The sequence below is a fragment of the Sinocyclocheilus anshuiensis genome, unplaced genomic scaffold, assembly GCF_001515605.1.
Source record: "Sinocyclocheilus anshuiensis isolate Anshui unplaced genomic scaffold, SAMN03320099.WGS_v1.1 scaffold1473, whole genome shotgun sequence".
NCBI classification, from domain to species: domain Eukaryota; kingdom Metazoa; phylum Chordata; class Actinopteri; order Cypriniformes; family Cyprinidae; genus Sinocyclocheilus; species Sinocyclocheilus anshuiensis.
The window spans coordinates 697,090-710,921 of NW_015548335.1; the positions used below are offsets into that span (position 1 = coordinate 697,090).

Sequence of the window (13,832 nt, forward strand, 5' to 3'; positions counted from 1 at the left end):
GTATCAGCGTTTGGTATCGGGGCATTTTAACGAGTACGAGTACGAGTACAGAAGCTCAGTATCGGGCCCGATACCGATACCGGTATCGGTATCGGTGCATCCCTAGTTACCATAATGTGATTGTAATATTAGAACAATATTGTACAACAGACTAATATTGTAACAAGACCATTTTATATGTATAACAAGAACCTGAACTTGACTATAATTTGCGTTAATAAAATGAGGAATTATTGTACCATATGCTGAATTTTATTATAATTTTTTCCGCATTATATATATATATAATATTTTTTTTAATCTAGCATATGGTACAATATTTCCTAATATTCCCTTTTGTCAAGTTGATGGTACTTTCATGTATCATGGAAACATTTTGGAAGAAATAGTACAGCACCTTAAATCGTCAACCTGCTATTTGACACACTTCCCACATATTTTTTCAAAAGTGTGCTTAACTGTTTAGAAGCAGATCTCTTAGAAGTGGTGAATGCCTCACTTCTTTCTGGGACTTTTCCAAACTCCCTGAAAATTGCAGTTGTTAAGCCCCTTCTGAAAAAGAGCAATTTTGATAACACCATATTGAGCAATTATAGACCAATATCAAATCTTCCTTTTATAGGCAAGATTATTGAAAGGGTAGTTTTTAATCAGCTGAACAAATACTTAACTCAAATGAATACCTGGACAATTTTCAATTTGGTTTCTGACCACATCACGGCACAGAGACAGCACTCATTAAGATAATAAATGATATTCGCTTAAATTCTGATTCTGGCAAAATATCAGTGCTGGTACTACTAGATTTCAGTGCTGCGTTTGACACTGTCGATCATAACATACTTCCAGACTGGAAAACTGGGTCAGGCTTTCTGGGATGGTTCTCAATTGGTTCAGGTCATACTTAGAAGGGAGATGTTATTATGTGAGTATATGAAAGCATAAGTCTAAGTGGACGTCCATGACATGCGGAGTCCCACAAGGCTCAGTAGTTGCACCGCTCTTGTTTAGCCTGTATATGCTCCCACTAAGTGAAATAATGAGAAAGAACCAAGTTGCTTATCACAGCTATGCTGATCATACCCAGATGTATCTAGCCTTATCACCAAATGACTACAGCCCCATTGACTCCCTCTGCCAATGCACTGATGAAATTAACAGTTGGATGATCACTCAAAAACATTGCAAGAATTAGATGTTTTGTTTCCAGTCAAGACTTGGAGAAACTTGTTCATGCCTTTATCACCAGCAGGGTGGACTATTGTAATGGTCTCCTCACCGGCCTTCCCAAGAAGACCATTAGACAGCTGCAGGTCATCCAGAACACTGCTGCCAGGATTCTGGCTAGAACCAGAAAATCTGAGCATATCACACCAGTCCTCAATTCCTTGCACTGGCTTCCAATTATTTATAGGATTGATTTTAAAGTACTTTTACTTGTTTATAAATTACTAAATGGCCTAGGACCTAAATACATTGCAGATATGCTCACTGAATATAAACCTAACAGACCACTCAGATCATTGGGATCAAGTCAGTTAGAAATACCAAGGGTTCACACAAAACAACCCACTCAGCAAAAACTCGTTGAAAAGACGTCGAAAAGACGTAAATGCCAGACGTCTAAACAACGTTAAAATTTGGTTGAAAAGTGAAAGGTGAAAAGACGTCTTTTTCAGGTCGTCGAAAAGACGTCTATAAAAAGACGTCCAAATTACGTCTAAATTTGGTTGAAAAGTTAAAGGTGAAAAGACGTATTTTCAGGCCTAATTACTGTCAAAATAAGACAATTCACAAGAGTACCAAAACATTTATTGACACATTAAATACATCTTTTACGTAAAAAAAAGCTTAAGCCTACATTTTCAAACATACCATAAAAACAGTAATATTGTGAAATATAACTACAAAAATAATTATTTTCTATGTGAATGCATTGCAAAATGTAATTTATTCATGTGAACTGTATTTTCAGCATCATTACTCCAGTCGTCAGTGTCACATGATCTTCAGAAATCATTCTAATATACTGAGTTCGAACTGATTGCACTGTATTTTATGTATAATCATTTTTTATTTTTAACCATTTTAAATTCAATTTAAATAATTTTCAAAGTTTTTAAATTCCTTGTTTTATTGTTGTGATGATTTTTTAATGATTATTTTACTTTATTTTATGTAAAGCACTTTGAATTACCATTGTGCATGAAATGTGCTATATAAATAGACTCGCCTTGCCTTACAAACTCACAGGTTTTCACTACACAAGACATTAACTGATGGACTGGAGTGGTGTGGATTACTTGTGGATTGTGATGTTTTTTTCAGCTGTTTGGACTCTCATTCTGACGGCACCCATTCACTGCAGAGGATCTATTGGTGAGCAAGTGATGTAATGCTACATTCATTTCTCCAAATCTGTTCCCATGAAGAAACAAACTCATCAACATCTTAAATGTCCTGAGGCTGAGTAAATTTTCAGCAAAATTTCATTTTTGGGTGAACTATTCCTTTAATATTATATTTTTAAACATAAAAACGGCTCCACCATTTTACACTTTGCTGCTTTCTTCTTAGCTGTAATCTGAGAGGGAACAGGGAAAGAAGGAAATGGTTCTGAGATACCTGGCCGATGCCCATCGCTAGAACTCCTAGGGGCCAGAGAACCACAAAAAGGCCTCTGTGGAAGAGAGATCCGGGGTTGGGCCAGTGTCATGTCTGGGTTTCCTCGGTCACTTAAATCCGCAGGTGCTGAGAGGGGACGTCTGTGACTGCCCAACATTCCCAGGGTGCCATTTGATACAGACGTGAATCAGAACATCCTGTAACTGATGACTGAATTACACTCAACTCATTCCACAGCCCAGCAGTCGCATGTGTTTTATCCTCACTTGTTTCATGTAATATCAATGACCTCTGTTCTGACCATATGTATTAAGAAAATGAATTATGTTTCCCATTACATATAACTACAAATGCACTTAACCCTATAAAGCCTGCTGTATCACATTTGATATGCGCATTTCTGAGGCCTCTAAATGATCAGCTTCATTAAAACTGCTGTTGTTCACAATCTGCTACACGCCTTCTGTCATCCGATTGATAGTATATACTTTTTTTAGCAAGTAAAAAGGCCTTTTAGTATAATCGTAAAAACATCCTGCTTCAGCTTGTGGTTCATGTGTCTTTTTGCTGTGAAATCTTTACAGATTTGTAACGTGAACGTGAGAACAACCTTTATATTGTTATTAATATTTCAAGTTAACATTTACTGGATTAAAGCAGCTTAGGTTTACTTGAAAAAATTTTCAATGTATTTCATGTTCAAATGTTCAAATGCAAACTTTTTTTTAAATTTACCTAAAGGTTCAATAAACTGTTCTAAGTTTAGATAGACAGATAGATAGATAGATAGATAGATAGATAGACAGATAGACAGAGAAGCCAAGTCAAACTAAGCAAGACATGCTACTATAACACATTCAAAATCTGTATGAACACTTGTCTCCGTTTTATAGTTTATGGACAAACACACTGAACACAATCTCAAGTTAATTTGTCTCAAAGACTAACAATAGTTGTCTGGAGGAGGAAATACTTCACATCTTGGGGAAAATCCCTGCATGTTACCTCATCAGTCAATGTTCTTATATAATACAATGTTCTTACTGTTGCTGTCCGTCTAGCTATTTTAATGCCACTTTTAGGCAGTATCTGAGAAAAACAGATTCAGGAATCGGCCAGTCAAAGGTTAAAGTTACGAGAGGACATTAAGACACAATTGTGTTTGGTGTTAAAGGGGTAATATGATGCGATTTCAATTTTTCCTTTCTCTTTGAAGTGTTACAAGCTCTTGGTGCATAAAGAAGATCTGTAAAGTTGCAAAGACTAAAGTCTCAAATCGACATTTAAAATCATCATATTTTTATATTACATCATATTAACCATCATCCCTTTAATCCCAACGCAAAAGCCATGGACGGCAATGATGTGAGGAATTTGACTCATAGCTGACATTTGGCAGCCCTTTCAAAGGGGTCAGTTATAGCGAGGGCCTCATGCTCTATGGATATACAACTGGCCTTTCAAGAGGACACCGGGAATTTGCTTAAAACACAATACAATTCAGACTCAGAGTCAATGTTGCTTCTGCTGCTGCTTCTTTTAATTAATGCTAGAATTTAATTAATGGATAAAGTCAAAGACCTAAGGATGTGTAAACTGTCGTTCAGGCTTCAATTTTCAGGATATTGTGTATTGTTTTGCCTTTACAAAACTAAGCTTTTCAGGGAGAGTCATCATAACCATAAGAGTGCAATACAAATTCTCAGGATTGCACATGCATTCATCAATATCCCAAAATAACTCCATAATACAGTCTCTAATATTTATTAAGACTTAATAAATGAACTCAGCTAGCTTATATGAGAAGCTCTCATTATTTATATGTTAAATATTTATATTTTATTTTACTGTATTGTGTTACCATGCACAATGTTCTTGAAAGTTACTTTAAATTTAAACATGGTCAAAGGCTGCCCTCTATTGGCCAAAGAGTAAAAACATGAAACCAAGAAACATGGACATTGGTAAACCAAACCAAAACCAAACTATTCATTCGTCCATTCATTAATTCGGACTGATGATTTTAGGCTAATATTTATATTTGTTAGATTATGTTTTAGATGCTGTAATTTTAATTATGTATTTATTGTATGATTTATTTTTTAAATATTTGTTACTCTTTTATTTTTTCACTAGTTCACTTAAATTGTCCTGCAAAGACAAATCACTTTTCAATCTTTTTTTTTTTTTTTTAAATAAAGTACAAATATTCCAAACTAGCCTCTAAATTAAGAGGTCATGAAAACGTGCACAATGATTGTAATAAGTATTACTTATTATTTTTAATAATTTGTATTATTATTATTTTATTTATTATTATTATTATTATTAAGACTATGTGATATGCCAAAGATATAATGGGAGAATGGTAGATGGTTTTAAGTTGATTTTATCAAAACAAATATGAATGAATATAAATTATCATATATTATATGCTATATGAGATTAAGAGAACTGATCATTAAAATGCACAATTAATGTGTTAAAATTAACACAATTCTTTAACATGAATTTTCAGAATGGAATGAGTAATTTAGAAAGCTATCTAGCGAATATTGATAAATGTGAGGTACAATTGGACCACGTGTTGTACCATTGAGATGAACGGGAATGCTAACGAATAGCTCTCACCAGGTATCCTGAAGTTAACCCGTTGCAAAGTTGACCAGTTACCAACCACGTCTCCAAATGGTGCTGTACTCATTAAACTATCCATTAGATGGTGCTGTACACTCATCAAACTCAGTTCCTTTGCAAAACTGCCTTTGATAGTAAATATTGTAAATGTTAAAAATTGTGAAGTTAAATGCTCAATCAATGCACTTTTAAGTAAAAATCTCTAGTCTAATAACATTTGATCAAAGTGCACTGATGATAAATATAATCGCTTATATCACAGATCATATCACAAAAATGTAGGATTCATTTTATAGCCATCTATGTCTCGATTAATAGATTAAATAAAACCACAAAATAATAAAACAAAGCGGAGTTTGTATTATGTGTGTAAAGATTCACATGCTATACAGGGAAGTGCAACCCACTACAAACAGAAATTACAGTACCGTTTCTTGTAAAGAAATAATTGAAGCATACGGTGTACACACTGCCAACATGTGATTTAAAGACAACAGTAGGATATATTGTTTCTGCACTCATGGATATTTTGTATGATGGGTTTTTTACAGTAATTACCTAGAGTTTTGTGTTTGTCAAATGGATATATCCTACTGCAAAAAGCCATGGTAAAGTCATTTGGCTGACGTGAAGTGCTTGGCCTTTACCCTATTTCCTGCTCTTAATGCTTGTCACTGTGGCATTTGGCATGTATACAATTTGTAGTTAAACATTTTTCTCATTTTATAGCTCCTGGGCGTATATTTACAACAGAGGTCCACTGAAAAAGCTACTGGGAAGAAAAATAGGCTTTATGAGACGACACCATCAACCTTTGCGCTCCTGGTGTTTCTGAGGCCAAAACACACACAGTAACTGTGTTGTCCAACTTGTCTGACAGCTGATGTTTTGATTGTTTCACACCTGTTTGTACAAGACAGTAGCCATTTTAAAGCAAAAGTTTGATTATTAATATTTCATGACATAGTGTATTATGTTGGTGTGATATATAAGCTATTATTCTAAACATCACAGATATAAACGTTGTACAACTACCAAATATTAAACTTTGAGGAAGAAATACATTTTTTGCTATTACTTTTTTAAAAGATCTAACTTACAAATTTAGGTGGTAGATGACAAAAAGGGTGAAAAAATGTACTTACATAAAGGATGCAATATAGAGCCAGAATATAGAGACTTGACGATGGGCTTTTTTGCCAGTATTGATTGATTTGATTTTTATTGATTGATTGAAATTAATACGTTTGTTCCATATAAGGACTAGGTATGTAACGATTACCGGTTTGACGATAAATCATGATAAAATTCCCCACGGTTAGTATTACCATTTCATCTTTTAATTATCATTAAATCCGTATTAGATTACCGTGATTTGAACAACTTGCGATAAATAAATCAAACAGCTCTAATTCAGCTTTTCCATAAGCGCCACCTGCTGTCAGCGAGTGGATTTACAGAGACTTATATTTACATTCAGCCTGTGTGCAGTTTCTGTCTGGCCAAAAACGGACCGAATTTGCATGCCCTGCTGTAAATTTTGACCGGTTGATGAAAAACAAGCTTATGTGGATTCTACACATTTAAACAATTCAGATAAGTTATCTAGAATTATTTATGGAGCAGATAAAATACATATACAAGTTGTCATTTCAAATCCGAACGTCATTGGTATTGTTATTGTTTTAGTGATTATGCAAACAAAAAGTCATTTTATTTGTTGTTTGTTTGTTTTAAATATAAAACTTGGTGAAGTGATTTATGTGTCTGTACTTTTTTAACATCTCCAGCACATTTTAACAATACCATGATAATACTGATAACCGTGATCATTTTGGTCACTATAATCGTGATAAGAAATTTTCATACCATTACATCCCTAATAAGGACACATTTAACTGATAAAATGTCAGTAAAGACATTTATAATATTACAAAAAATAATAATAATAATAATAATTGCTGTTCTTTTGAAACGATCTTAAATCTATCAAGGCCTCCATCATCTTAAGCTTAATTAATAATTTTAATAAACAGTGCATCCGGAAAGTATTCACAGTGCTTCACTTTTTCCACATTTTGCTATGTTACAGCCTTATTCCAAAATGGATTGAATTTATTATTTTCCTCAAAATTCTACAAACAATATCCCATAATGACAATGTGAAAGAGGTTTGTTTGAAATCTTTGCAAATTTATTAAAAATGAAAATTGAAAGAAAAAAAAAATCACATGATGATCAGTGGAAACAGGATGCACCTGAGCTCAATTTTGAATACTCCATAAGACCAATTAAAAAAAAAATTTTTAGTGAATTGTTGGCCTTCTGGAAAGTATGTTATTAGAATGTCGTGGAAAAGTTCATTTATTTCAGTAATTCAACTCAAATTGTGAAACTCGTGTATTAAATAAATTCAGTGCACACAGACTGAAGTAGTGAATTTTTAGTGAATTGTTGACCTTCTTGAAAGTATGTTAATTTACTGTACATGTACTCAATACTTGGTAGGGGCCACAGAAGAAAAAAATTACAAAATTACAATTTTGGAGTGACCTATCCCTTTAAGAGCTTTACATTCTCACATGGCCAAAAATACACTTCGGACAATCATGCATGCTTGGAAACTGTTTGTTATGTGACCATAACTCTTTCTGTCAGTTGTCTGGAAATCTGACATCAGATGATCGATGTCTTCCATCCATAACTGTGTTTCACTTCTGACCACTCAGGAAAACAGCCACAGAATGTCCAAGTGTCCATTTCCTGTCCACATGCCTCACCCCATCTAAACCAGCACAATGCGTCTTTAATTACGTAACACCGGCACTTCTTTTTATGTGTTTTTCCTAGGAGCTTCTGTATACGCCGACTTTTTTCCTAGGAGCTTCTGTATACGCCGATGTGTGTGTTTCGTTGTTTCTGCACTTGTGACACTGCATATCTCAGGGATGAGGCCATCCGAGGGGAACCTCAGGAAAATGACACAGCGGCTGATAAATGTGTTTGCTGTGGCACCAGGCAAAGCAAGTCTGACTGTCGCCCGCCTGCTTTTTCTCAGCAAACTGAATGTTGTTCTCACACATCCCTGCTGTTAGAGTACAGCAGGGACGGTACAGATTGAATACATACAGTAAGTAAAAAACGCTTGCATGCATCTAAGGCATAATGCATTCCAAATTGCACTCAAAATGAACATTTTGGCATCATTTTCTTACCCTTATAATATTATATTACATTTAAAAGCACAAATTCAATTATAAACTGGTGGATTTAGACATGTCACGGCAGGTTTGATGTCACTGACAGGAATTGTCATTTTGCATGTCACACAGAAAAAGTGAACAATTACCTAATTTTTCATATCGAATGGCTTCGAAAGACTTGAAATATATTAAATATATGAGCTCATATGAACTACATTTATTATACTTTAATGCTGCTTTTTTCCCTTTTGGAAATATACAATACCATGAAAAAGACTGGGGTTAGTATGTTTTGTTTTGTTTTGTTTTAAAGGGGTCATCGGATGCCCATTTTCCACAAGTTGATATGATTCTTTAGGGTCTTAATGAAAAGTCTGTAACATAGTTTGAATTAGCACATTATTTGGAAAGGCGATTTGCAAAGATTCGTTAAAAAAAAACCTTACACTCACTTCTGTAGGTGAAGCTGGATCACGAATGATTCACGCGAACATAGACGCATTTAGGTAGATCAGGGGCGCATTCCCTTCACAAACAAACGTAATCCACTGCGTCTTCAGCGGCTCAGATGTCGGTAGTAAATGACGACTGCTATGTTCATTATTACATCTAACAACAGAACACCTCAATCGCTTAGGAGTCATTCTTGTCTACATCTGCTCCGGCGGTGAAACACTGGCGGACTGATGACAGCTCACTCAGGGCGGGTCTAAGGTAAGACGCCAGTCCAGTCTGTGCTGAAACGCTACTGTCAATCAAACTATCGTGGGAGGGGCCTGTTTTTGTGATGTCACACAGACAGGCATCTGAGATCGGCTCAATTTGAGAAAGGGGTAAAGATTTTAGTAGATTAAAAAAAAACACTGGGTGGATTTTTATCATTATAGGGTGGTTGTGTACACACACTGCCAACACACATTTCAGTTCAAACAACTTGTAAAAGTGCATGTAGCATCCTATGATCCCTTTAAGAAATGAATGCTTCTATTCAGAAATGACATTAAATTGGTCAAACGTAATAGTAAAAACACTTTAAAAAATCAAAAATGTTACAAAACTCTTTTAAACTTTCTATTCATCAAAAAAAAAATGATTTGAACAGAAAGTAATAAAAAATATTTCTCGAGCAGCAAATTTCTGAAGGATCATGTGACACTGAAGACTGGAGTAATGACGCTGAAAATTCAGCTTTGCATCACAAGAATAAATTACCTTTTAAAATATATTCAAATAGAAAATAACTATATTAAATTGTAATAATTTTTCACAAAATTACAGATTTTACTGTTTTTTTTTGTTGTTGTTTTTTTTTACCAAACAAATGCAGCCTTGGTGAGACATTTACTGTAAATCAGCATCTATTTTCATTGTAAATAGAAAAGAACATCTCAGACATGTTTCCTAACATCTTGTGTCACAGATGAAAAAATAAATTAGGGGGTTGGAGTGACATGAGAATGAGTGAATTTTAAATTTTTGTGTGAACTAACCTATTAATTAATGAAATGTTACAGTATATTTTACTGCCTAGAAGTGTTACAAATTTATGTGCAACACTCTTTTTAGTTTATACTACAAACTACCTCTTATATGTGATTAAACTTGACCATTTTTATGATAGAAATATAAAATTAGATATCAGCATTGCATGTTTCCATGCCTCCCATATCTGTCTCATAAATCGAGAGTAAACTGTGACTTCCTGAGTTGAAATACCTCTCCTGTGATGCTTCATGGCTGAAGTCAGAATGAGGTCACTGTCGCTTTAAGAAGCATCCTGCTCCAGATCTTGCTCTTTGACTTCTGTGGGTGCAGCTCAGATGCTGCTGATGTGCAGAGAAAGAGGACAGGAACACAGAAAGAGGAACATCACTGAATCTCTGATTCACACATGGCTGGATCATCTTACACTGTTGTTTGAAGATTAACTTTATTTGTAAGGTGAGTGTTTGGCAGATATGTTTCTTTTAGTTTCACTGCCTCGTTCAGGCCAGTGAAGCGTTTAAAGTGCATTAAGATACGAACCTCTGATTCCACTACTTAAAACATTCAAATTTTTACATCTTTTGATAACTTAAAATAACATTTTAAATTATAAACTACTTTGTCAATATAATAGTAATTCAGGAAAAACAAGCAGAATGGCTTAGTATTTGTTTAAATGACTCCAGAGTGATCTGAGATCCAAAGAGCATCTTGAGCTTCAGTAGAAGAACATCTGACCATGTCTACAAGAAGTCACATGTTCAGTTACTACTTTGCTTAATAGTGACCTAATTTGCTTATTAGTGAACAATCTTTCTTCTTCATTTAGATCATAACTGTCCTCAAACTTTTTCAAAACCCTAAAACATGTCTATGTCCAGGTTTAATTAAAAATTCTGCTATCAGATTTTTAGACCACACTGTATATTTCAGAATCAGTTAAAAACTCTTGCATCTCTCTTGAATGAACTCTTGAATCTCTTAACTGTCTCTGTAATTGTTTTATAGTTATATGATTGTATGTACTGAATTTCTGTGAGTGAATTGATCTTCACGGGAAAAGTAAAATCAAAGACCGAATTCAACAAAAAGCATCACTGAACTTCAGCTTCACTTTGAATGAAGAGGAAAGTTGGCTTTGCTAGTGATGGACATTTGATAGCGCTCAGCATTGTTTAATACAAATGGAAACACGAACCTATATGAATATTTGAACATTAGCTGGATGCAATTGTGTAGCACTGGCTTATTAAGACCTGTAAAAAAAGGTAAACATGCTCTCTGTGATACTTTGTGGTCAGGCAGTTTTGGTTGTGGTTTTTATCCGCATTTTATATTTTTACTGCATCCAGCACAATACGAAGCTCGAGTGTTTTTGAGTGACAGTTGTGCATCATGATAAAGAAATGGATGATACCAGATGTTTTGACCAGTAGAAATGTCAGCTGCTAACAGACTGATTAGTTCGGATATTGAATTCAAAAGGGTTGAAATATTTAAGGACCTTCATGTTGTTCCAAATCCAATACCAATATGCACCCTTTCGGGGTAAATAATGTCAATGACTTAAATCTCTGTCTGTTCCTCACAAAAATGTATCGTATGATGCTGAGAAGTCTTGAACAATAGCAGGAAAGTCATACAGACTAATTTGATAAAGCTTTTATATAATTTTCAAGAAACTGAATATTAAAAATACTTTAAAATTACATATATATCTTTTTTCTTTGAAAAAAACATGCACTGGAAAAGAGTTCTGAAGATTTTTTTTTATGTTCCACAGCAGTATTGTTATTGTTAACTAAAACTAAAAGAAAAAGAAAAATACTAAAAACAGTTGTTAATTAACATTAGCAGAAATTTAAAAAAAGAAAAGAATATTTAAAAAAAAAACTTACTTTAGACTACATTTTGTTTAGTTTAAGCACTAAAATTACTAAAACTGAAACAGAAATTTAAAACAAAAGAAAACTAGCTAGACATTTAAAAAAAAATAAACAACAAAATAACAAACTTTAAAATAAAAATGGAAAATTGAGAAAGTAATTTAAAATATTAATAAACACTAAGATAGCAGTAATGATACTAAAATAACTCTGTTCCACATAAATAAACAACAGCATATGGTATTGAAATTAAGTGAAGTTGAGTAAATCATGAGAAAGTTTTCGCTGTGTGCGTGTGTGTGTGTGTCCTATTTCATGAATTCATTTTAAGTGGGTCAGATGTTCACTCTCATATATAAAAGAGAAGTAAAACAAGCCAGTAGTGCTGTGAGAAGAATGTGCACAAGCAACGGAACTGATATATTAAGCGAGACCTGTTTACTATGTATTTCTTATGTTTCCAGGACTCACCCTCACAGTGGATGGAGAAGGTTTAAGTCTGGTTTAGTCCAGCGGGGAACAGCTCTCCATCATGGATCCACTCGACAAGCTGAGCAGAGAGAAGTTGATCTTCTATCTGACAGTGCCGCTGTCTTCGATCATCATCTTCTCCAACCTCTTCATCATAATAGGCATCGCCTGCAACCGTCAGCTGCACAACACCCCAAATTACTTCTTCTTGAGCCTGCTAGTGGCCGACTTGTGCACCGGCATCACCCTGCCCTTCATTCCCCACATGACGCTCGACCGGCAGCTGGATTTCAAGCACTGCTTGGTGATGTACATCTTCCCCAACTTTCTGTTCCTGTCGTTCCTCTTCAATCTGGTGATGGTGCATTACGAACGCTACCTGTGCATCGTCAGCCCGCTCCACCACAGCCAGTTCTGGGTTCACCGCTGCTTCCCATTGGCTTTGTTGACCGTTTGGCTCCCGCCACTGCTGTATGCATCACTTCCCGCCTTTGGATGGAATAATTGGGTGGAACCCAATTCTAACAAGAGCTCTGACTCAAACGAGACGTTCTTGAGATCAACCACGTCTCAAAACAACACCAAAGAGGATGAGGTTTGCTCCTACAAACAGGTTTTTCCCAAGGCCTTCATTTATTTGGAAGTGTGCGGACTGGTGTTGCCGGCCATGCTGTCCATTGTAGCCATGACGGGACGGGTGTTGTGGATCGCGCGCAAGCAGCTGCAGAACATCTGTAAGCTTCACCGTGCCGTGGACCGTCTTCAGCAGCAGCAGCAGCAGCAGCCGTCGGATCACGAGCAGCAGCTTAACCTGCGCTACGCCAAATGCGTGGCCGCCGTGTCCCTCACGTTCCTGGTCTGCTGGGTGCCATACATCATCTACCAGCTCATGTCCGTGACAGCGCTGCAGACCGGGGTGAGCTTGCCAAGCTCTTCTCTGTACATCATCATGTCCTGTACGGGAATCGGGAGCATGGCCGTCATTCCGCTCATACTGGGACTGGCCAACAAGCAGTACACTGAGCCCATCAGCAGGCTGATGCTTAAACTGAGAAACCGCTGGAGAGGAGGACAGAATAACAGAGATACTGCACTGTGACGAGTGGAAAGTGAGTAGATAGGATGTTTGAATCGAATGTATAAATGAAAGATCTGTTGTGCATTAAATGCTTTATGAAATATACACTACTGTTTAAAAGTTTGGGCTTGGTTAGGTTTTTTAATACTTTGGAAAAAAGTCTCACAAGGGGTGCATTTGTTTGATAAAAAATGCATGAAATATTGTGAAATATTATTACCATTTCAAATAGCTGTTTTCCATATGAATACATTTTAAAATGTAATTTATTCCTGTGATACAAAGCTGAATTTTCAGCAGCATTACTCCAGTCTTCAGTGTCACATGATCCTTCAGAAATCATTCTAATATGCTGATTTGCTGCTCAAGAAACATTTTTTATTATTATCATCAATATTGAAAACAGTTGTGCTGCTTCATATTTTTGTGGAAACTGTGTTTTTTAAT

At 35.4% G+C, this 13,832-nt stretch overlaps 1 protein-coding gene across 1 annotated transcript in view; it reads left to right on the top strand.

Moving 5' to 3' along the window:
• gpbar1 (G protein-coupled bile acid receptor 1) overlaps window positions 1-13,406 on the top strand; it is an 18,653-nt gene extending 5,247 nt beyond the window's left edge. The window contains exon 4 of the mRNA XM_016444390.1: window positions 12,345-13,406. Within this exon, the coding sequence (XP_016299876.1) occupies window positions 12,345-13,406 (1,062 nt within the window). The remainder of the gene's footprint in view (window positions 1-12,344) is intronic.
• Window positions 13,407-13,832: the final 426 nt, after the last annotated feature.